Here is a 22,392-nt window from a genome sequence, read left to right as displayed (position 1 = left end):
TTAATGAAAAAACAATTTAAAAAAAAGAATAATGTAAATTATTTTATTGCATATGAATTAAAAATTAATTCGAATGTTATTTACAAAAGAAAAATTATTTCTATTGTATATTTTTACCCTTTTTTTCAAGTACAAGTTTTTAATTACTTTTTGTAAAAGTTTCTAATTTTTGCTTAAAATTAGAATATATTTTTTATTTCTCTAAGTTGACTGTGATAAAAGTTATTCATTTTTTTTTTACTTTTGAATATGTACAGTGCATTTAAAAATTTTTTCGGATTGTACAGATGACTTAAAATATAATTGAATAATTGAACCAATTTACTTCTGTTGATTGAGAAAAAAAACGAATCTTTTGTTTAAAACAAATAAAAAATTCTTTAAAAGTGAATGAAAGTGAATTCTATTTTATTTCATTTCATTTCTGATAAAGTTAAGGTTTAAGAATTATACATTTTTTAATCATTCAGTTAATCTCTTTTTTTTATTATACATTTTTTTTAATACTCCAGAAAATATAAAATAACGTTTTAAATATCTTTTATATGTAATAAATAAATGTTTGGTACATTTTCATAAATCACTGAGTTTCAATGTTTTCGTTGTGAAAAGATTAAAATTTTCTTAGTTTTCTTTTAATTCTAAAAATTGTAAATATTTAATATTTGTTAAAATTGATTGAAATATATTGCAAAATAAATTTTTGAACTGAACATAGCAAAATTAGATTTTGTTCGTCATAATTAGTAAGAAGTTTTTTTTGTTTTTGTTTTTTAAACTTGTATGGCGCATCTAAGATTATTACTGGCATTATGCTGAAGACATTGTAAACTAAAGTCTTTCAACGTTTCGCAAAGTCGTCTTTTACTGGTCCTTTCCTTTAAAATATTACGAATTAAATTCTCCTTTACAGACTGTGGAACTTGGGGAATCGCTTGTTCTACGAGAGTATTTCTTAGCCACTGCGACGTCCATTCCGTGCACATTTTATTTAGGGATAATAAAACTTCGGCGTGGGCTTCTAAATTATTTCTCGGAACGCTTCCAGCTGAAAATAATTTAATTACCAATGAATAAGAAGATAATGTCTGTTCGCAGTTTTTAATTACATAGTTGTATTTATTTGCATTTTTGTTTCCTAATTTTTTTTTATAATTTTTCTTGTTAAATGTTTTGAATTTGAAATTAATCAAATTCTAATTTAATGTTTTCAAGATTAAATAATAACAAAAATTAATTAAACAAAATTGTTGTGAATTAAAAATCATAATTCAATTTGTAAATTCAATTAAACATTCAGAAACATAAATTGTAATAAAATTGTAAGAAGAATTCAATTATTTCCCAAAATTTTTAGAAAATTCAATAAGTAAGTGTTTAATTTCAATTATTATAAGAAACGCGATTATATTTAAAACTTGAAAGAAAGTTTTCATTAAAGTTAATTACATTCAAAATTTTTAATTAAAATTATTAATAAAACACCATTACAAAAATTGAATTCTTATAAAGAAGTTTATCAAAACTTTTGAAAATAATTAAATTGTTTCAAATAATTTTATACAAATTTTTGCTAATAATAAATGAATTTTTTAAAGAAATTTATTAAAATTGTATTGTAAATAAATGAATCTCTGTGAAGAATATTAATATTCACCAAAATAATTGAGTTCTTGCGAAGAATTTTATTAAAACTTTTTAAAAAAAGTCAAATTCTTTCGAGGAATTAATTAAAATTGTATTGAAAATAATTGAATTATTTCGAAGGATTTTGTATTAAAATTCTTCAAAATAATTAACTTCTTTGGAGGAATTTAATTAAAATTATATTGAAAATAATCGAAACTTAGATGAAATTTTTATAATTTTATCAATATTTTTGAAACTAATTGAATTCTTTCAGAGGATTTTATTAGATCTTATAAAAATAATTGAATAATCTCGAGACAAATTTTTATTAAAATTTTGTAAAATGATTGAATTTTTTTCGAGAAATTCATTGAAATTAATTGAATCACTGAGGAAAATTTTATTATTCATGAAAATAATTGAATTCTTACGAAGAATTTTATTAAAATTTAAAAAGAATATTTGAATTACTTCGAAAAATTTTATTAAAATTATATTTGAAATAATTGAATTCTAGCGAAGAATTTTATTAAAATTTTTGATAATTATTGAATTGTTCCGAAGGATTTTATTAGAATTATTAAAAATAATTTTAAAACTTAAAAAAATTAAATAAAGCTTAAAATACACTAAAAATTTAAATATTGAACTGCTTTTTGTGGGTCTCAATAAAAAAGGTTCGAGTGTATCAAGAATTTTAAAAATTCTACTCAATAACTATTAATTAAATAAATAATTAATTAATTACCAATACACTGTATTAGAACGCAAACGAGTTCCTGACCAACTGGTTGTATAAATGTTTGTAAATGTGGACTTTGCATTATGGCATGAGTGAGAAAACTACCAGCAGCTCTCGTCGTTCCCGTTTCTGGTAGAAGTAAACAAGTTATTCCTAAAACAATAATTTAAATTTTAATAAATATTCCCTTATAATAATATTAATATTCATTTAAATTCAAAAAGTACCAGTTAATTCATTTTTTTTATTTTTCCAATCTAAATAGAAAAAAAATAATTTTGTAAGCAATTAAAACTTTCATCTGAATTTTTTTTTAATTTTTAAATTATTATTATTAATTAATATTAATTTTTAAATTAAAATTATTGAAAAATGGTTCTTACCGCATTTTAGCATTTGCGGAACTTGATCTGGAATTTGAAGTAATAATGTGGCATTCTTTTTACAAATTTGTGCCAATAATCCTAAATAAGCTTCGAGTAAATCGGAAAGATCGGACAAATTGCCACCGACTGATTGACAGGCTGTAACGCCTGACAGTGTAATACTACTGAGCTCGGCAAATACTGGACCAACGGTATTATTAGGATCTCTACCGAAGAGTAGAACAAAACTTTTCAAAAGATCTAACGCCATTGGATGTGGCTTTATTTTATAAGACATACTCAATATTGTCAATAGTGGTCTTGCATCCTCCTCGGGATATGGTAGGGACGATAAAGATTTTTGTGCACACGAATGCATTGCCTCTAGAGTCATGTCATCCTTATTCCATTCTGGATGAGCGACAATTTGCTTAAATATAGGTAAAAGTCCATCGAGAACAGTTTTACCAATTGATCTTTCCAATGTGGAAAAAAACATGGTAACCATTTTCAATTGATTTGACACTGAAACTCGCGATGATGACACTTGATTTTGCAATAAGGTACGTAATCTCGTGACACATAGGCCTAAAGTGGCGTCTAGGTAGAAAATTTGTTGCTCTAATGTTGGTAATGTGTTGAGTAATTTTCCTGCCGCGTACATGAGACGTAGACCCTCGACACCCTGGGGTGAGATTGTAGGCAGGGAATGACCAATTGTGTCTAAAATCGACGGTGCTAGGGGTGCAAGTTGTATGCTACATTCTCTGGATATGTCTTTGAGGGCCATACTCGCTGATAGAATTGTCACTGAACTTTGCGACAAACCAAGTGAGATTAATTTCAAAGATCTCTCTAACCATGGCGTGGGATGTTCACCAAACCACTCGGCGTACGCTCCAATTGTCGTGCAAGCACAAGCCAATACCTGGAAAATAAAAATAAAATATTTTACTAATCTGAAAACTGATTTAAAATTAAAACATTTTTTTAAAAAAAATTCTGAGAATTTTGAAAAGTGTATTTGTTTACAATTCAATTTTACAAAATTTCAAATATTCGTAAATTCTTCAACTAAATATATATTATAGAAAATAAAAAAAAGTTCGATACCTCTCCAGGATACTTCTCGTAGGGAATATAGGAGAAAATAATATTCATAAGAGCAGGAACGTATTGAGCCTCTTGTGTACCAACGCAATCAGAAAGAGCGTTAAAAGCGTGTAAACTCGATTCCACGTGGGTCCAATTTTCCACCTCCTCGAAGGGCTGACTCAATCTCTGTCCAAGGAGCAATAGTAAATCCTCCTTGAGAACATTGTAGCAATAGACGAGTGTATCGGCCGCGTCTTGTCGATAACACCTCAAAAGTTCCCGATCATCCGAATCGCCAGCCTCTCGTGACGTTAACGGTAATGTGGCTTTTCGTAAAAGTGCTTGCGCCAATCTGGCGTAAATAGGCCTGAGGGCTAAAGCAGCCTGTGCATCAACAGGTTGATCCAATGTTCCCAAATCATCCTGAAATGTATACCAAAAACCAAATGGTATACAACTACGCTTCTCATCACAAGGATAACGTCCCGGTTGCTCCGAACATTCCAATAGAATTTCAACCACTTGCTGCGCTGTCCATTTTTGCACCTCATTCGTATCATTCGCCAATGCCAATAGCAACGTTCGACTATTTGCCTCACCCAATGTTGACAATGTCTCGTAATAATAATTTGCGCCATGCTCACGTGCCGTATGTACAATACTTCTCGACCATTCCCAAAATAATTGCGGTCGTTTATGCAGTTCCGTGTGTGTCAATATCATCGATAGACATTCTTGAATTATTTCCCAGCCCCTTATGTGCTCCTCATCTAAATCATCCCTAAAAATTTAAATTACTTTTTAATCACAAAACTAGCTCAACAATATTTTTCTAACTTTTTTGAATAAAATTTTAAATAAAATTACCAATTTAAAAATAAATATTCTTAAAAATAGTGGAATTTTTTAAAATAATTTTTACTGAAAATTTTGAAATAATATAATTATAGAAAATTTGTAATTCTTACCGATTTGGAAGATATCGTGCAGCAGCTGTTAATAAATGAGGATAAATTTGTGCTGTTGTTTCGAGTGGCAATTGTCCGAGTTTAAGCCACGAGAGTAAACATTCTAAACTCAAAAAATAAAGCTTATTGTTATTACTAGAGGCAGTCTGATCAAGTGTTGTGAAGACTTGTTGCAAAATCCATGTCGTCTTACTCCAATTACTGACTATTGCATCTCGCTTCGGTCCTTTCAATTCATTTCGTCTTTCAAACTAAATACAGAAAATAATTAATCAAGTTCACAATAATTAGCTACAAAAAATTACAGACCTCGGATTTTTTTCGTTTTACACTTTAAATATCGTAATAAATTGAATTTTATATAAAAAAGTGTTATTTTGTTGCAATATTTGAAAGAAAAGTCAATTTTTTTTTAAAATAGTCGGAAAAAATCTATAAAATTATATTATCCGAGGCCTGACATAAATATATCAATTTTTATGAATAATTTACTTAATAATGGAATATTACCTCCTTAGGTAAATAACTTAATACTCTAAGATGAAATTCTATTGTCTCTGAAGAATCCGGAGGTAAAATTTCTATCAAACTTCCCACTAAGCCCTTTTCTCGTTCCTCTTCTTTCGTTTTGTTGAGATTTATTAGAAAAGCTGCCAACTATAAATGAAGAATAAATTAAAAACCAATTTCTTAAATAATACTTTCAAGAATTGTATTGAAAGAAATGAATATACCGCTTGACAAAGTTTCGATATAACTAAATTCGATGCATTCAATTGTTTCATGACGGTGAGCAGTCTATGTTGCAGGGCTAAATATTCTTCACTTGGTACTTCAGTCCATTGTCTCGAAATTTTCGAATGTAATGTATTGGCCGCAAAGAATTGCACTTCTTTCGACTGGAATATAGACAAAAAAAAATTAATACAATTGTCACAGAAAATAACTAATTTATTGGCAAAATTAAAAATAAATTCACCTTCGTTGGTACCAACAATTCCCAGACAAAAGACCATGCTTCTGGTGAATCTTGTACTTGTAACAGCCAAATGTGTGCTTCATTTTCTCCAGCTGAGAAGAAGCGATTAACTGCACTTTCAACGATTGTGGCATTATCCATTCCTCAATAATTCTTTAAAATTATTCCCTTCTTACTTCTTATCATTAACCATTTACAATTACTGAAATTTGTCAAAAAATTAATCATGTCATTTGAAATTGTTATAGACATAAATTATTATCTCTAATTATTATCAATAGTTTAAGATTGTTAAAGAATAAAGAATATATTTATTGAAGAGTCATTACCTTCTTTTGAAATAAATTAATAGATTTACTTTATTATTTAATTAACAATTATAAGACTTAAAATAGTGACTTGAAAACTTAAACAGAAACGTTGACTAATGTTTTTTTTAAAGCTTCTTTTTGGAGTTACTTGTTGACAGCTCGGAGATTATTGCTTCTTGGTCTCTAATAATATTAACAATAATAAAAATATTTTGTTACTAATTATTCAGACTATAATTGACGGATAGTGAAAAGTTTTTTGAGCATCAGTCATAACATAACGCACTTTTTATTATTGAACGAAAAAACTGACTAACGAATTTTGAGGTTAGATTAGAATTTATTAGTAATTAAGATTCCTACTTTATCGACTCGTGGCCATTGTTTTGATTGTTGACGTTTGTTTACATCGTTTACATTTAATCGGAATTTAATTTGCTCAGAAAACAAATATAATACATCTATTATTCTATTTTAGTGAAAATAACTGTAATTGGATTTAAATACAGATTTTATATTAGTTTATATTTGTAAATAAAACAATGACAAATTATATATAGTGTAAAATATTTTGTCACTGTATTTAGAGGTTAACTTAGCATGCTTTGAGAAATATAATTTTTTTGTATTTATTGTTTATTCAGGTCAGTAAATCTTGCTATTGAATATTTCTAAGACATTCTACAATTTTATGGATATGAAACGTGGTTATACATTTCCAATAACTGCAATGGATATATCAGACGAAGTTCCCAACAAAGGTAAATAAATAGTTTTTTTTAGAAAAGACACGATCTTTGTAATTAATTATTTATTCCTCTTTTACAGTTGCTTTGGTGGAAAGAATTGATTGTCCCTTGGGTGTAAAATTAGTTAATCCTCGTTATACGAATAAAAAAGCGCCAAACGACTTAATAGAATTAGCAACAGAAATTCAAAAGGTAAAATTGTTGTTGAGTTTAATAAAAATCCAAATATGAAAATAATTATTTGGAAAATTACCTTAATTGTGAATATTACAAAATTTTTCCAGGCCAGTGAGTTTGTTAATGCCAATACTTGCAATAAATTACAAATAATAGCGGAGCAAATGAGATTTTTATATAAACAAGCGGAGAAAGTGTTATCAGAGACAAAAGAAAATATGAACTTGCATTATGCCGCTTGTAATTTTGTGAAACAACGTGGTAGCATATATCATTTATATCAGAGAGAATCTGGCCAATGTTATTTATCTATGCTCAGTCCAGAGGTATTTATTCACATATATATTATTTCTATTATTAGACCAATGTCGCAATACGACAATTTCTAATTTTATAATTATATTTTACTATATCAAAAAGTATATCATGAAAAATACTCAGAAAAGAAAGATTTTAATTGGTTGAAGTACAGTTTTCTAAAACGTATTTTCTAAAACTTTTTTTTCTAATAAAGGTGAATTTCTAAAAAACTTTTTTCTAATGAAAGTGATTTTCAAAATTCTCTTTTTTCTAATAAAGGTAATTTTCAAAAAAATGTTTTTTTGAACAATATTCAATTTTTGTAATGACGAGGCCTGTAATTGTTAAAGAAAAACAAATTCTAGATATTATCAAATAATAGAGGAAAATAGATTTTTTGTTTATATCTATAAATTCTGTTTATATCTAAATAAATAATAATAATAAGGGAAATAATTTACATATAGAAAACAGTATAATTTCTAGATAATTTATTTGGCGAAAAATAATATTATCTTACAGGATTGGGGTAATTCTGGACCTCAACAATCATATAAAGGCTCCTTCAGACTAGAACAAGATAATTCTTGGACTCCATTAGCGCAAATACAATCTAAAGATAATGAAACTCATGTTATTAATCAAATTTTACAAAGTAACGAAAGTTCTCGACTTGCATCATTGCAAAATTATATGAGTATAGATTATTGATTTTTAACTTTCATCGAAACTTCCTCGATTGTACATATTATTTTTATTCATTTTCTCCTAAGAAAATATCGAAAAAGAAATTTTACTAAATTACCTAATTTATAAACTTTAAATCAGATGATAAATTTTAATTGAATTACTTTTCATCGACGGAATTAAACACTTTGTTTTAATATTTTGAACATTATAATCTTTTCTATTAACATTTTTCCCTACTCGTTTTTATTTTAATTATTTTGATAATTTTCCTGTCCATTTTTTAACAAGGTGAATTTTTTAAAACGTGCTGTGTTGATTTTTTTTGTTTTGAAAGATACCAAATTTCTTTCGAGGTCTAATTTTCTTTTTGCAATATTTACTACTTACGATCGATTGGTTGGAAGACTTTCGATCTCCAACATTTACTTTACTACCACATTTCCGTGCAGGTGAAACTAATAAAACATTATCGCAATACACTTATTTATCAACTAGTAAAATTATCACTTCATGACAAGCAATTTTCAAATATGTTTAGGTTTTTAAAAAAATCGTTTGTTTTCGTTCAAAGGAGATAAGAATTCACGTCTTGAATATATCGAGTAAAGTAGAAAAAACAATGTAAATTAAGGGAGCAGTGGACTCACATAATATTCTCATTTTTCTTTTTTTTTGAGAGGGTACGTCAACGAGACATCCGATGAATTAATTAATTGAAACAAAAGCCTCGTTTTTTAAGTTTACGTAGTGTTTGCTTGCGTCATGTAGTATTTACTCGATGTGCTGAAAAATAAGATGTATTAGTGATTGAATGAAAAAATTTACAAACATTCATTAGTCATAATAATTTATTTACATTGTTTTGGTATCCTTAAAGAGTCCTTGTCTTTTATAATACATTCGTGACTTTGTGCGTGAAAAAGATATTGCACAAGTAATTGTTTATCTTCTCCCACACATGGATCATAAAATCCTGGCAGTTGGCTCTGTGAAATGAAAATTTTTACTAATTTACTTTTTTATCATTGCAGTCATATTAATATTTTTCGGAAAATTTCTTTTTGAGAAATTTGAATAATTCAATGAAAATAATTACCTTCGTGACCTGATGAAGAACTAATCTTGAATCGCTAACTAAACATTGTAATGGAATAGTAACGTCGATAACTTCATCTCTTTGTCCACTAGCCGCATCCTCCTCTAAATTTCTATCCTGAGGATAAACGAACCTTCCGTATAGTGCTTTTGTTATTATTAATCCCCGTTTATTTTCCTCCTCAGCGCGAATTCTACTGAATGTCGCTTTCATTAATTCGACCGCGGATTTTGCTTCCTTTTGCTTTTCTAACATTACTGATTTATTTAATTCGCGCTGTTTTTCTTTATTCCTTTCCTTTTGTTCCTTTAATATAGGATCAATGATAAATTTCTTGACAATTGTCCATGTAATGAGGGGAGCGACAGTCGCGTAAAAAACAGGCGCTGGAAATACTTCGTCGCACAAATGAATTGGAAACGAATAACTCTGTGAACCACGACTTAGACGAATTCGAAGTGATACACCAGTTGGCACACCGACTCGTACCGCAGTCGAGAGAGTGGTGTAACTTGAAACTTTTTTCTCTGCGCCGTATTCAACGAAACCGCCAAATGTTCCAACTCTAAAAAATATATTTACAATTTTATCATAATATTGTCATAGGTTTCGCATTCTTCAATTAATTAAAAAGAAGTAGTAATCGTTGTCAATTCAAAGTGCAAAAAAAGTAACTTATTTCATTCAGGGTTATCAGAAAATTTGATTATATATTTCCCTCACTTCCAGGAAAAATATTAACTTCTTATCCTACTGATAACTTTAATTCCAAATTTTTATAAAATTTAATTATTTTCCTTACAGTTAGAATTCTTCTAAAATACGATTATATTTAATTTTTATTAAGTGAAAAAATTAAATTCTTTAAAATATAAAATTTATTTCATTGAAACTTGACAAAATTTCGAGGATAACTATATCTTCAAAACATTATAATTAAAATTTTTCAAAAACCTCCTTTTTCAGAATTTATAAATTAAATTATTCAAAACTTCAAAAAAAAATTCAAATAAATATTTATTTATTTTTCCACAGGAATTACAATTTTTAAATAATAAATATTCTTGTTCTTGAAAATAATTAAATTCTTTCGTGTAATTTTATTTAAATTGCATTAAAAATAATTTAATTTCTGCAAAGAATTTTAGTATTTACAGAAATAATTGAGGGACTGGATGCTATAAGGTGTTACGCGCCATTCACTTAACATGGCGCGTAACACCTTATAGCATCCAGCCCCTCAATTGAATTTTTTCGAAGAATTTATTACAATTTTAAGAAATAATTTAATTTTATGTAAATATTTGAAAATATTTGAATTCTTCAGGCAAATTGTTTTGAAAACAATTGAATTCCTGCAAAGAAGTTTAATATTTATAAAAAATAATTGAAATCTTGCGAAGATTTTATTATTTAAAAACATAATTGAATTGTTTAGGATTTATTAAAATTTTAGAAAATAATTGAATTATTTTGTAAAATTTTATTAAAATTTTGATAAAAATAATTGAATGTTTGCAAAAAATTTTACTATTTATAAAAACAATGGAATTGTTTCAATGGATGCTTTAAGATTTTATAGAAAATAATTGAATTGTTTCGAATGATTTATTAAAATTTTAGAAATTGAATTTTTTTGAAAAATTTTATAACGAAGTAACGAAAAAAATTAATTTCTTTTGCGAAATTTTATTGAAAATTGAATATTTGCAAAGATTAAAATATTTAAAAACGTAAGTGAATTGTTTCGAAGAATTTATTCAAGTTTTAGAAAATAATTGAATTCTTTTGTGAAATTTTATGAAAATTTTGTTAAAAATAATTAAAATTTTGCTAAAAATAAATGAATTTTTGCAAAAAAATGTACTATTTGTAAAAATAATTCATTTCTTACGAAGAATTATATTACAAAGTTAAATTTCACAACAAAACTGTTATATATTAATTATTAATGAAACAATATTGGTGATTCCTGAATTTATAATTATTTTGCCGAAAGTAAATATTGATTTTTTTATTTCAACTACTTGGCGGGTTTAAAGAAGTACAAATTCTCTCTCAAAAAAACAGAAAAAAGTAGTTTTTTGTAGCACAAATCTTAAAAAATGGAAATAGTAGCAAATTGGAAAAAAGATAATAATTAGCTAGTTTTTCTGTGAAAAAAGCACTGTGAAAAAAATAGAAAATTTAGTGTAGAAAAAGAGAAAAATTTACCTTCCAGTACTTTTCAATCGAAGTTGTCGTTCTGGCATTTTATGTATGTAACTTAGATTTAAATATGAATTTGTGAGTCCAAAATGAATCGTAAAGGCAGTGTATGAATTTGGCGTGTTTCTCTCGATTATTGTCGACATACCACTTTCAGCGTGCACTTTATAAGTTAGATATCCAATTGTATATTTATCCAATTGCATTGCAAGCGCTAAAAAAGAATTTTAAACACCTTCTTTTATATTCACTATGGGGCCTTTTCAATAGTTTAAGAAAATAAAAAAATTTTCACTTACATCCGGACAGACCGAATTTTGCCAGATCCGATGTAAAACCAGTTAAAATTTCTCCAGTACAAAATATTCTCTTGCTGAGTGTTTGAAAACCTTTAAGAGCAACGTTAAGTCCATTACCAGCTCCAACATCAACTTCCACCCATCCTTTCTGTGAAATTAATCGTTTTGCTGCCACATTCACCGTTCCTGAACCATTTCCATTATGTGCACTAAGTTGACCATACATTATTAAAGTATCCTTTGTCGTAAGTGGTGCTTCAATGGACTGTGTGAATGACATTCCACTAACGTGAATTGACGAAAATAAATCCCCACTGTAAGTAATTTTATTTAATTACTTGATTTTAATTTAACAAACCAGTGGAAAAAAATGTAATTAAAAAAAAAAGATCAAACCTGCTGTAACTATCATCGTAAGAACTAAAAATATCGCTGGCATTAATGTTGACAGTAACACTGCCCCTTGGTCTTGTTCGCTCCTGTAGACGACTTTCCTCCTCCAATCTTGCAAGACGTTCATATTCTTCGCGAATTTCCTGAGGTGTTTTTGTACGTTGAACTATTTCCCATCCCTGGGTTTCCAATCCCTTTGTACCCAATGAGTCGTAAATTGCCCTTTTGTGAGGATCACTCAAAACTGTTGGAAAATTTTGTTTTTAATTAAACGAAAAATATTCAAAACTAAACTGTATTCATAATCTTTGCAAAAATTCAATTATTTTCAATAAAATTTCACGAAAGAATTCAAATTATTTCTTAGTTCGTTATAAAAAATTTCGAAAGAATTCAATTTCTAAAATTCTATAAATTCTTCGAAACAATTGAATTATTTTCTAAAATTTTAATAAATCCTTCGAAACAATTCAATTATGTTTCTAAATAGTAAAATCTTTGCAAAAATTCAATTATTTTCAATAAAATTTCGCAAAAGAATTGAATTTTTTTCTTAATTCGTTATAAAATTTTTCAAAAGAATTTTCAAAAATTTTAATAAAATTCAATAATGAAATGTTCAATTTTAATTATTGACAAACACGATTATTTTAAAAACTTGAAAGAAAGTGCTCAAAAAATTCAATTATTTTTAAGATTTTTTAAAAAACTCCATTAATTTAAAAAAAAATTCTTCAAAAAGAGTTTAATTAGAATTATAAAAAATTTTAACATATTTCTTGTCGAGAATTCAATTATTTTTCTAAATAATAAAATTCTTCGAAGGAATTCTATTATTATCAAAATTTTCGATAAATTATTTTTGCAACAATTCGATGATTTTCAATAAATAAATTTTAAAGATGGAAATTATTTAAAAAGAAAAATGTAGATTAAAAGTTACAGACAACAAATAAAAAATAAAAAATGAACTCTCACCTTCATAAGCCTTTCTAGTGTGATTAAATAAAATTTCAGCCTCTTTCTTATTATCAGAATTCGGATGTTTATCAGGATGATACAATTTACTGAGTCTACGATAAGCACTAACGATGTCCTCCTGACTAGCCTATTAAAAAGAGAAAATAATTAATTTGATTATAATTCCGAAACCATGTAAAAATAATTATAAAATTGTTAAAAAAATATATAGAATATTGTAAATAAACCCGAATAGTGAAAAAAATCAATAAATCTAATTCGTAGTTCAAGTGACAGGAGTTCAGTTATTTCATAATAATGAATAATAGAAAACTTGTTAAAGAATAAATAAATCAAACATGATAAAAAAGTGGATTTTTTTCATTCATATCCACCGGTTAGAGTATATATTATAATTTAAGAGAGGTTACGTGATAATAGAATATAATGCGTGACAAAAATATAGAATGTCACGTGGAGGAGTCGAAAATATTTTTCTCAAGGGAAAAAAGCAAAAATAATTTCTCACATTTCTTGGGATATTCAAGAATGAATAGTAATCATCCTCGATCACGTTGTCTTGTTCACTTTCGTCTTCCATTATAATTTGAAATAAATTTTCGCAAAAAGAACACACTATTTAATCAGCTTGTTTTTTTTATATTTTTTTCGTTAAGATGTCCTATTGTGGAATGTATGATAAACACTATTTATTAGAATTGTTGATTACGAATTAAATAAGAGCAGTGCTTTGATCACTAGACACCTAGTTGATCTCGTCGTGTTCCTGGCCTGCAAAATCCAGCTGCAGGAGCACAGGTTACGAGAATTTTTCTATTTCACTCGGCGCGGTTACTATTACCAACAATTTTGCCAACAACAACGGTAATCAATTCTCTCCGACAGATGTCGACTCTGTTGCTTTCTAATCTAACCTAACCTGTGAGAACGAAAAGGCGGGATTATAGTCGAAAGGACGCTGGCGAACTTTTGCTGTGTTTTTAATATTTAATTTGCATATTTTTGATAATCATTGGGTAAGTTTTAGTTTAATAGTTGTTAGTCTTCAATTTTTAGCATTTAAACAGTCTTTTTGTTAATTTGTTATTTTTATTTGACGATAAAAGTAGATACACAAGAAATGACGCGTGCAAAATATTTTCTGATGAACATAACCTCTAAAAGATATTTTGTCTTTTTGTGATTGCTCTATAGGTATATATAGTTATTAATGATTAAAATTCACTACTTTCTTTTTATTTCGCTCAAGTTTTATAAAAAGGAACATAAATTTGTTTATTGTTTTTATATTTTTGCTCGGGTCGTTCGGGAATTCCCCGGGAAGTGGGTATAACTCCTTGAGTATGCAATGTACGCGATGCTATTACTCAGCTGCAAGGCGGGTTGCATGACATAAAATATTTCTGATTGTTTCGCTTTATTATGCAGAGAACAAATTTCAATATTCACATTGTGTTCATACGGTTTTTATTAAAATTTTCTCCATTTCATTGAAATTAAATCGAAATCATTTATTTGTAAGTGTAGAATAAAAAATTACAGTTAATTAATAATTGTTTTTCGTGTTGGAGTTATATTTACGGTCAACATAACCTCAACTTTCGGTGTAAGAGCTTAAATCACTTGTAATTTAATATAGACTTTACAGAAATGTTTTTTGTACAATTTATGGATCAAATATGTTAATTAACACAAAATTTGTATTTATTTTCCAGAAGATGAGCAACTCTAGACGATGAGCTACACCGGATAAAGGAAAATTGATTTGAGTCGTTTTACATATTTACACATGCTTCAAGGTAACATCATTACAATTCAAGGTAACATTTGTTTAAATCATCACTGTAAATTTTTAAAATATGTCCATTTTTTACTGTCTAAAATTTTATTAACAAAATTAATTTTTTTTGCGGACACAATTCCAATATATTTTCGAAGAAAATTCGTATTTTCAAAATAAGTACAGAACTTTTTTACCGTTTTTGTCTACATTTTTATCGTTAAGACAAAAACGTATTCCGGTTTATGAAAACGTATTTTTTTCGGGGTTTTTTTAAACATGTTATTTTAATATACTCTGGGAGTATTAATTTTCCGATCCACGTGTGAGATTAACACATAATTGTGTAAATCTGTCTTCAAAATGAAGTAGAAGAACATTCTCTTAGGTTTGTTTAACTTTTTCTACACTTTTAATTTAAATCTTTTAACAATTAAATATTTTTGTTGAATAGACGCATTTTTGACAGGTAACAAGGCGAATCGGGTTTTTCGGACGCAATTGGAGGAATATAAACCTTTTTCGACGAAATTGATGAAATACAGAATCTCTTGGATGTTCTGAAGAAAGAAAGGATGAATATAATGGATTTCGAGATATTTAAAAGTCTGAAGAATGTTTTTTAATTGCAATTTGGAGAGAAAAAAAGGAAAAATGATCAGATACTATTGAGACATTTATGAACTTTGGAAATCGTTTGAAAGTTTTTGGCAAGTGGAAAACTAATAAAGACACATTAGTTTGTTAAATTGAAGAAAAGAACAATTTTGATTATTTGAAGACCATCGTAAGACATAAGCAAGAGATATTTCAATCATTTTAATTCTATAAAATGAAATCAAGAGGATATCGAAAAAAATTGGTATTACTTAGAAAAGGTAAATTATTAATTAAATTATTCTTAATAAGACAGGGTTGTTACAGTGTACAACTGAAAAAATTCAATTATGTTCTAAAGTTTAAAAAAATTCTCGTCAAAATTTCAATTATCTTTATAAATAATAAAATTCTTCGAAATTCAATTATTTTCAAAACATTTAATAAATTTCTTGGCAAAATTTCAATTATTTTCATAAAATTTTCATCAATTTAATAATTTTCAATATCTACTATTTAAATAAAATTTTTCAAAAGAATTCAATTATTATTTGAAACAAATTTTGATAAAATTCTATTACAACATTTAATTATTTCCATAAATAATAAAAATATCACACAGGAATTCCATTTTTACAAATTTGTTAAAAATTTTCAAAATTTCTTCGAAATAATTTCATTATTTTCATGATCAATTCAATAACTTTCATAAATAATAAAACTCGTCACAGAATTTTAATTATTTTTACTCCAATTTAATCGAATCTCTCGAAAAATGTAATTATTCTTAAAAATTTTATTATAATTCGTTGAAGGAAAATTCCTTGATTTAAAAAATCAAATTAAATTAATCTTTAAATCTTAAATTTTAATCTTTAAATTGATTTAAAAATTTATTTATAAAATTCTACGAAAACATTTAATTATTTTCATAAATAATTAAATTTTTTACAGGGATTCAATTATTTTATAAATAATTGCATTTTTTACAGTGACTCCATTATTTTCATAAACAATAAAATTCTTTTTTGGAATTTAATTATCATAAATAATAAAACTCATGGCAGACTTTCAATTAATTGTAATACAATTTTAATAAAATTCCTCGAAAAATGTAATTATTCTTAAAAATTTTATTAACATTCAGCAAAGAAATTCAATTATTTTAAATAATTTTAATTAAATTCTTTGTAACAATTCAATGTTTTCAAAATAATTTTAATAAAATTGTTGATAAAAATTTAATTAATATCTCAAATTTGTCAAAATTTAATTATTTTCAAATTTTTAATGTCTACTATTTCAATAAAATACTATTTTAATTTCATAAAAGAATTCAATTATTTAAAAAGAAATTTTAATAAAATTCGTCTCAAGAATTCAATTATTTTCAAAAGTAATGTAATTACGAAAACATTTAATTATTTTCATAAATAAAAATAATATCACAGGAATTCAATTATTTAGAAATTTGTTATAAATTTCTTCGTAATAATTCCATTATTTCCATAAACCAGAATTAATTTTTTTGAAAATTAGTTTTACTGAATTTTTTTAAAAAATGATTTCATGTTTTTATTTTTTTAATATATAATTAATAGAAGAATTTACGAATAAACGAATGTTTGTGTAAAATTAAATTTCAATTGGATTTGAAAATTATTAAAAAAAAAACTTTTTCAAAAATTATTAAAAATAATTGATTTAAAGAAGAATTTTAGTTAAAAATTTAAAAAAAATAATATTTGAATTGAATGTTTAGCAAAATTAGAAATATTAAAAAAAGTTAGATAAATACAAAATCAAATTATTGTTGCAACCCTGTCAGAATATTTCTTTTAAATATGTTTAATTGTAAAAAAATTGCAAATTATTATTTCAAGTTGGCGAGGAGTTAGAAAGAGTAAGTAACTTCGTATTTTAAAAATATTGTAGATATCGTATTTATCGACAATAGTTCTACTGATGTACTCTGCCCTCTAGGAAAGTTGATAATACATAAATTTAACATTTTCTTCAAAATAACGATTTTTCGCAGAATTTTGAAAATCGATTTATTTATTTTTTATAATAAATATGTTATTTTGAAAGAATTTATTAAGTTCTCTAATCTTTATAGTCTAAAATTAAAAAAATTTTAATTATCTTAAATTATAATTGGATTTTTTTTTAATTTTCCTCTTCAAAATGCAAAATTTCTTTCAACATTTTTCTAAATTATTAATATTTATAATTTTTTTTCTCTTTGTAACTTGTAACTTTTTACAAGCAACTTTTGTTGTTAAATAATTTTAACAATTAAATTATTTGAATTAATATGAAAATTTTTAATTAATTCTCTTCATCTTCTACATGACATTTTAATTCAACAGGTCAAAGCAGAAGTCACTCGAGAAGATATCGAGGGGGAAAAAGAGAGACGTTTGCCGAGAGAACTGTATCTATATCTGTAGCTGGACCTGGAGAAAGAGAGAGAGAGAGAAGGGACCAGCATGAGAGAGATCCGTCGTTGTAATGGTGAGTGTTAAAGAAGGAGTAGGAAGGCTAGAGGATAGTGGTAACCGCGGGTACCAGCAGGATTTACCTGGTAGTGTTGTAGTAGTCAGTCTTGTATATTCAGTAAGACAGTTGGTGTGTAAGAATTCGTCGCGGTTTCGCGACGTTTCTCTCCAATATGTGCGTGTGTGTTTCTCAATGATTTTCAAATTTATTTCTACTTTTGGATTTGTTTTTGAAAATATTCTCTCTATCAGTTGACTAGTTCAATTAATTGGTTGTTTTTTCAATTTCCTCCAATAGTTGCAAAAAAGTGATTTAGTGAGTTATTTTTCGTTTGCAAAAAAAATATATATCCAAAAATAGTGTTTTAAAAAACTGTGAAAGAATTTTTTTTCTATAATTTTGGTGACACGAAAGGAATAGATTGAAAATAGAATAATAGTTAGTGTCTTGTAACTTTTTACGGATAAGAACTTTATTCCTGACGGATGGTCAAAGTGAGTGATACACAATTTTAATTTGTTTTCAAAAGTAATAATTAAATAGCAAAATTAAAAACTCCAACAACAAAAAAATACTGAACAAATGAAATTTTAAAAACAAATTTTAATTTGAAATTCAACATTTTTGCAAATTTTATTTAATATTTTGTCTTGATTTCCTTTTTTAATTAACTTTCACTTTTCGGATAAATATTTTATTTTTTTATTCAATGTCATATATGATAATGATGACTAGGATTCTAAAATACTGTTGATAATATTTTCATGCACACGCCATATAGTGACATCTCTTTTTAAATAATGCTGACTTTTAATATGCACACACTTGAATACGTGTCAAGGATTTAATTTTTTTTCTATGTTAAAAGCTTTTCTCTTTTTATAAACTTTTCTATTAATTTTTCCAAAAAAAAAATATTTTCATTATTATTTTACGAATTTTGCAACTTACAAAGTAAATTTCTGTTTTTTAATTCAGAAAAATTAGTTCATAAATTTCTATTTCACATTTGTTATTAATAATTGGTTATAACTGCGTGGCAGTTAACTATCTTTTTATAAAACAATTAAACATTTGTTTCGGCTTTCTAACTTTTACACTCTAAATGATATATGGTCATGAATTTGATTATTAAATGTAAAAGAATCCGATAATTTTCACCTTATCGAGAATGGAAAGTGATCATGAATATAAGTATTAAGAAAAAATAACTTTTTATACATCTAATTAGCAAAGTATATTTATTAGTCATGTTAGAAAAGTGAAAATCAGGACAGTTGTGAAAGAATTCATTTTCAAATGAAAAATTTTTTCATAACAAGAATTTTTTTTAAATTTTACTCATGAAGTAAAAAAATATTTTTTTTGATTAGGTAAGTTTTCGTTTATTAATCGTTAAATTATAATTTTTTAAAAAAACGATCTAGTTTCTAATTGGAAAATTAATTATGGAACAACTTCTAGTTTAGGAAAGTTAAATATTTATTAAATTAGAGTTATTTGGAATAATTTATATGGTAGTTGATTAATATTATATGTTAAAATTGTAGAAATTGATTAATTGATAAATTTCTAATATTAGAAATTGAATGATTGTTGGGTTTTTGAAATTTGGGTCAAAAATTTGTCGTCATTTGATTGTTTGGAGTTTATTTATTGATGATTGAGAAGTATTTTTAAATGTATATATAGATGATTAGTATTATTGACGCAACAGTAAATCATTGTGCTGGTAGCAATTTTGATAGGCGGGTTTAACTATATAGAGACAATATGATGTATGGCCATGGACGGTATTTTTACTTTCGATAGGTTCGCCCACGTCTGGACATTGTTGTGAATGCATATTTTCTTGCGAAAGTAAATTCATCATCATTCCTTTTTTTTTGCAAAGACAACGATGACTAAGAAAGTAAAATATATGCAATTTTCTCGATTTTTCATTATAAACGTCGTCTAAAGATAGGCAATTAATCGTTTTTCTTGCGGCATTGACTTTGCATCTCCTGCAACTTCCCTTGATGCACACGTTAATATATAGCTATTAAAGTATTGGTAAATAATTTTACATTTCCTGAAAATTTTATTTACTCTTTTTATTCTATTAACACATGGTTGCCACAGAGTCTAAAAATCCCGAAAAACCTGGAAAAGGTACATGGAATTTAAAAAAGGGTATGAAAAACCTGGAAATAGAATGGAATTTAAAACAATTTCTTGAATTTCGCCTGTTCTTAAAGATTTTTAACAAAATTTTAATTTAAAATTGAATAATTTTTGTGTTATCGCCATATAAAAATCTCAACGGAAGAAAAAATGTTTGGCTCGTAATTATTATTAAGTTTCTGGTATTTGGAAATTTAAAAAAACTTATAAGAGCCAAAGCTATGTTATTAGGGCAGAAATTTTTTTAATTTTTGACTAGAATTTCATAAGTACTGACCTGGAAAAAGCCTGAAATTTTATATTTATTATTTTGTGACAACCATGATTATTTACAAATTATTTTCATAAATTATTATTCAATGATTTTCATAAATAATAACATTTTTTACAGCGATTCAATTATTTTCATAAATACATAATAAAACTCATTACAGACTTTCAATTATTTTTAATTTTTAATACAATTTTAATGGAATTCCTCGAAAAATGTAATTATCCTTAAAAATTTTATTAACATTCAGAAAAAAAATTCAATTATTTTAAAAACTTTGAGTACAATTTAAGTATTATTTTCAATACATTTTTAATTAAATTTCTTCAAAAAATTGAACTATTTTCATAAATAATGAAATTCTTTATAACAATAAAATTTTTTTCAATTTAATTTTCATAAAATTCTTCGTAGAAATTTAATAAATTTCAAAAATTTGTCAAAATTCAATTATTTTCAATGAATACTATTTCAATAAAATTTCACAAAAGAATTCAATTATTTAAAAAAAAATTTTAATAAAATTCGTCTCTAGAATTCAATTATTTTCAAAAGTAATGTAATTCTTCCCAAAAATTCAATTATGTTGAAAAGTAAAAAAATTCTCGTCAAAATTTCAATTATCTTTATAAATAATAAAATTCTTCTTTTAAATTCAATTATTTTAAGAAAATTTAATAAATTTCTTGCCAAAATTTCAATTATTTTATAAAATTTTCCTCAATTCAATGATTTTCAAAACCTACTATTTTAATTAAATTTTCCAAAAGAATGCAATGATCTAAAACAAATTTTGATAAAATTCTAGGAAAGCATTTAATTATTATCATAAATAATAAAAATTGCACAGGAATTTAATTATTTACAAATTTGTTATAAATTTCTTCGTAATAATTCCATTATTTTCATAAACTATTTACAATTTTTTACAGAGATTTAATTATTTTCGTAAATAATAAAATTATTTTTAGGAATTCAATTATTTTCATAAATAATAAAACACTTCGCAGAATTTTAATTATTTTTATTCAATTTTAATCGAATTCCTCGAAAAATGTAATTATTCTTAAAATTTTTATTAAAATTCAGCAAAGAAATTCAATTACTTTAAAAACTTCTGCTACAATTTATTTATTACAATTTCAATATTATTTTCAATACATTTTTAATTAGATTTCTTCAACAAATTGAATTATTTTCATAAATAATTAAATTCTTTGTAACAATAAAATTTCTTTCAAAAATCATTTTCATAAAATTCTTCGTTGAAATTTAATTAGTATCAAAAATTTGTCAAACTTAAATTATTTTCAATGTCTACTATTTCAATAAAATTTCACAAAAGAATTCAATTATTTAAAAAGAAATTTTAATAAAATTCATCTCAAGGATTCAATTATTTTCTAAAGTAATGTAATTCTTTGCAAAAATTCAATTATGTTCAAAAGTTTAAAATAAATTTTGTCAAAATTTACATTATCTTTATAAAAAAAATTCCTCTCCGAAATTCAATTATTTTCAAAGATTATAATAAAATTCTTGGCAAAATTTCAATTATTTACAATTTTTATCAATCTTCTCGAAAAATTAAATTATTCTTTAAAATTTTATTAAAATTTGTCAAGAGAATTAAATTATTTAAAAATTTTGTTTATAAAATTCTTTATAAAAATTCAATTTTTAGAAACATTTAATTATTTAATAAAATATTAAAAACCTGGAAAAATTTCGTTTTTTAACCTGGAAAACCTGGAAATGTCAGGGAATTTAAAAAGAGCAAAAGCGTGGTAACCATGTAACAAGTCTGTGTTTTTAAAGGGCATTGTAAAAATAATTACTTATATTTATATACAACATAGGAATTGGTCAACATTTGAAAAAAATTTTATTAGCGAGATAGATTCAAAGAACAGGGAAGTTGAATAAATCAGTGTAAAACCGGTTTCATTCCGGTGTCGACGGCATATATGCAGATATATAGATCTGATAAATGAAAACGTAATAATTACTATAACGGAAGTTCGTTCGTGAGCAGAAAAAAAAACAAAAGTCTAATTTCTTGCCGTTAAGGAAATGAATTTTTAAAAAAATGAC

At 25.5% G+C, this 22,392-nt stretch overlaps 4 protein-coding genes across 8 annotated transcripts in view; 2 read left to right on the top strand and 2 right to left on the bottom strand.

Moving 5' to 3' along the window:
* Positions 1–504: 504 nt before the first annotated feature.
* On the bottom strand, positions 505–7,215 carry LOC122507875 (importin-13). 2 transcript variants are annotated; one of them, XM_043620849.1, is made up of 9 exons: positions 7,092–7,215; positions 5,779–5,980; positions 5,534–5,698; positions 5,310–5,456; positions 4,800–5,050; positions 3,850–4,612; positions 2,755–3,664; positions 2,378–2,524; positions 505–1,048 (listed from the first exon to the last, which is right to left on the bottom strand). In XM_043620849.1, exons 2-9 carry the CDS (start codon positions 5,917–5,919, stop codon positions 774–776), a joined length of 2,799 nt encoding a protein of 932 aa, XP_043476784.1. In that variant the 5' UTR covers positions 5,920–5,980; positions 7,092–7,215; the 3' UTR covers positions 505–773. The 2 variants fall into 2 exon arrangements, with proteins under 2 accessions (XP_043476784.1, XP_043476775.1); XM_043620840.1 differs by lacking the exon at positions 7,092–7,215 and adding an exon at positions 6,108–6,388.
* LOC122507905 (uncharacterized protein C1orf50 homolog) lies at positions 6,446–8,208 on the top strand. The gene is made up of 5 exons (XM_043620915.1): positions 6,446–6,578; positions 6,734–6,850; positions 6,918–7,030; positions 7,123–7,341; positions 7,838–8,208. The coding sequence occupies exons 2-5, from the start codon at positions 6,781–6,783 to the stop codon at positions 8,024–8,026; spliced, it is 591 nt and encodes a 196-aa protein (XP_043476850.1). The 5' UTR covers positions 6,446–6,578; positions 6,734–6,780; the 3' UTR covers positions 8,027–8,208.
* Positions 8,209–8,245: 37 nt separating this feature from the next.
* Positions 8,246–13,804, bottom strand: LOC122507900 (dnaJ homolog subfamily C member 11). The gene is made up of 8 exons (XM_043620902.1): positions 13,491–13,804; positions 12,980–13,109; positions 12,005–12,245; positions 11,609–11,922; positions 11,316–11,523; positions 9,102–9,666; positions 8,862–8,991; positions 8,246–8,788 (listed from the first exon to the last, which is right to left on the bottom strand). The coding sequence occupies exons 1-8, from the start codon at positions 13,560–13,562 to the stop codon at positions 8,766–8,768; spliced, it is 1,683 nt and encodes a 560-aa protein (XP_043476837.1). The 5' UTR covers positions 13,563–13,804; the 3' UTR covers positions 8,246–8,765.
* A 99-nt stretch (positions 13,805–13,903) lies between these two features.
* The window catches only part of LOC122507886 (calpain-C), a 66,775-nt gene continuing 58,286 nt past the window's right edge, over positions 13,904–22,392 (top strand). Inside the window, exons 1-4 of one of the 4 annotated variants that reach the window (XM_043620888.1) lie at positions 13,904–13,998; positions 14,698–14,781; positions 15,232–15,640; positions 17,732–17,876. In XM_043620888.1, coding sequence (XP_043476823.1) covers positions 17,874–17,876 — 3 coding nt within the window. In that variant the 5' untranslated portion in view covers positions 13,904–13,998; positions 14,698–14,781; positions 15,232–15,640; positions 17,732–17,873. Of the gene's footprint in view, positions 13,999–14,697; positions 14,803–15,231; positions 15,641–17,731; positions 17,877–17,948; positions 18,356–22,392 lie in introns of those variants that run through there. The other 3 variants (XM_043620868.1, XM_043620877.1, XM_043620858.1) reach the window with 3 other exon arrangements.

This window comes from Leptopilina heterotoma, unplaced genomic scaffold (genome assembly GCF_015476425.1).
Source record: "Leptopilina heterotoma isolate Lh14 unplaced genomic scaffold, ASM1547642v1 Lhet_114, whole genome shotgun sequence".
NCBI classification, from domain to species: Eukaryota; Metazoa; Arthropoda; class Insecta; order Hymenoptera; family Figitidae; genus Leptopilina; species Leptopilina heterotoma.
The sequence above is the reverse complement of the archived record's forward strand: the minus strand, read 5'-3'. Positions and strand labels throughout refer to the sequence as shown.

Excerpts from the sequence above, each read along its gene's own strand:
- LOC122507875 (XM_043620849.1), bottom strand. The coding sequence starts at position 5,919 with ATGGATAATGCCACAATCGTTGAAAGTGCAGTTAATCGCTTCTTCTCA. Across the intron at positions 4,613-4,799 it reads GCACGATATCTTCCAAATCG|GGATGATTTAGATGAGGAGC; the intron begins GTAAGAATTACA and ends TTAAATTTTTAG. Across the intron at positions 3,665-3,849 it reads ACGAGAAGTATCCTGGAGAG|GTATTGGCTTGTGCTTGCAC; the intron begins GTATCGAACTTT and ends TTTATTTTCCAG.
- LOC122507905 (XM_043620915.1), top strand. The coding sequence starts at position 6,781 with ATGGATATGAAACGTGGTTATACATTTCCAATAACTGCAATGGATATA. Across the intron at positions 7,031-7,122 it reads TAGCAACAGAAATTCAAAAG|GCCAGTGAGTTTGTTAATGC; the intron begins GTAAAATTGTTG and ends AAATTTTTCCAG. Across the intron at positions 7,342-7,837 it reads TATCTATGCTCAGTCCAGAG|GATTGGGGTAATTCTGGACC; the intron begins GTATTTATTCAC and ends ATTATCTTACAG.
- LOC122507900 (XM_043620902.1), bottom strand. The coding sequence starts at position 13,562 with ATGGAAGACGAAAGTGAACAAGACAACGTGATCGAGGATGATTACTAT. Across the intron at positions 12,246-12,979 it reads CACTAGAAAGGCTTATGAAG|TTTTGAGTGATCCTCACAAA; the intron begins GTGAGAGTTCAT and ends ATTTTCCAACAG. Across the intron at positions 8,992-9,101 it reads TTCTTCATCAGGTCACGAAG|AGCCAACTGCCAGGATTTTA; the intron begins GTAATTATTTTC and ends TTCATTTCACAG.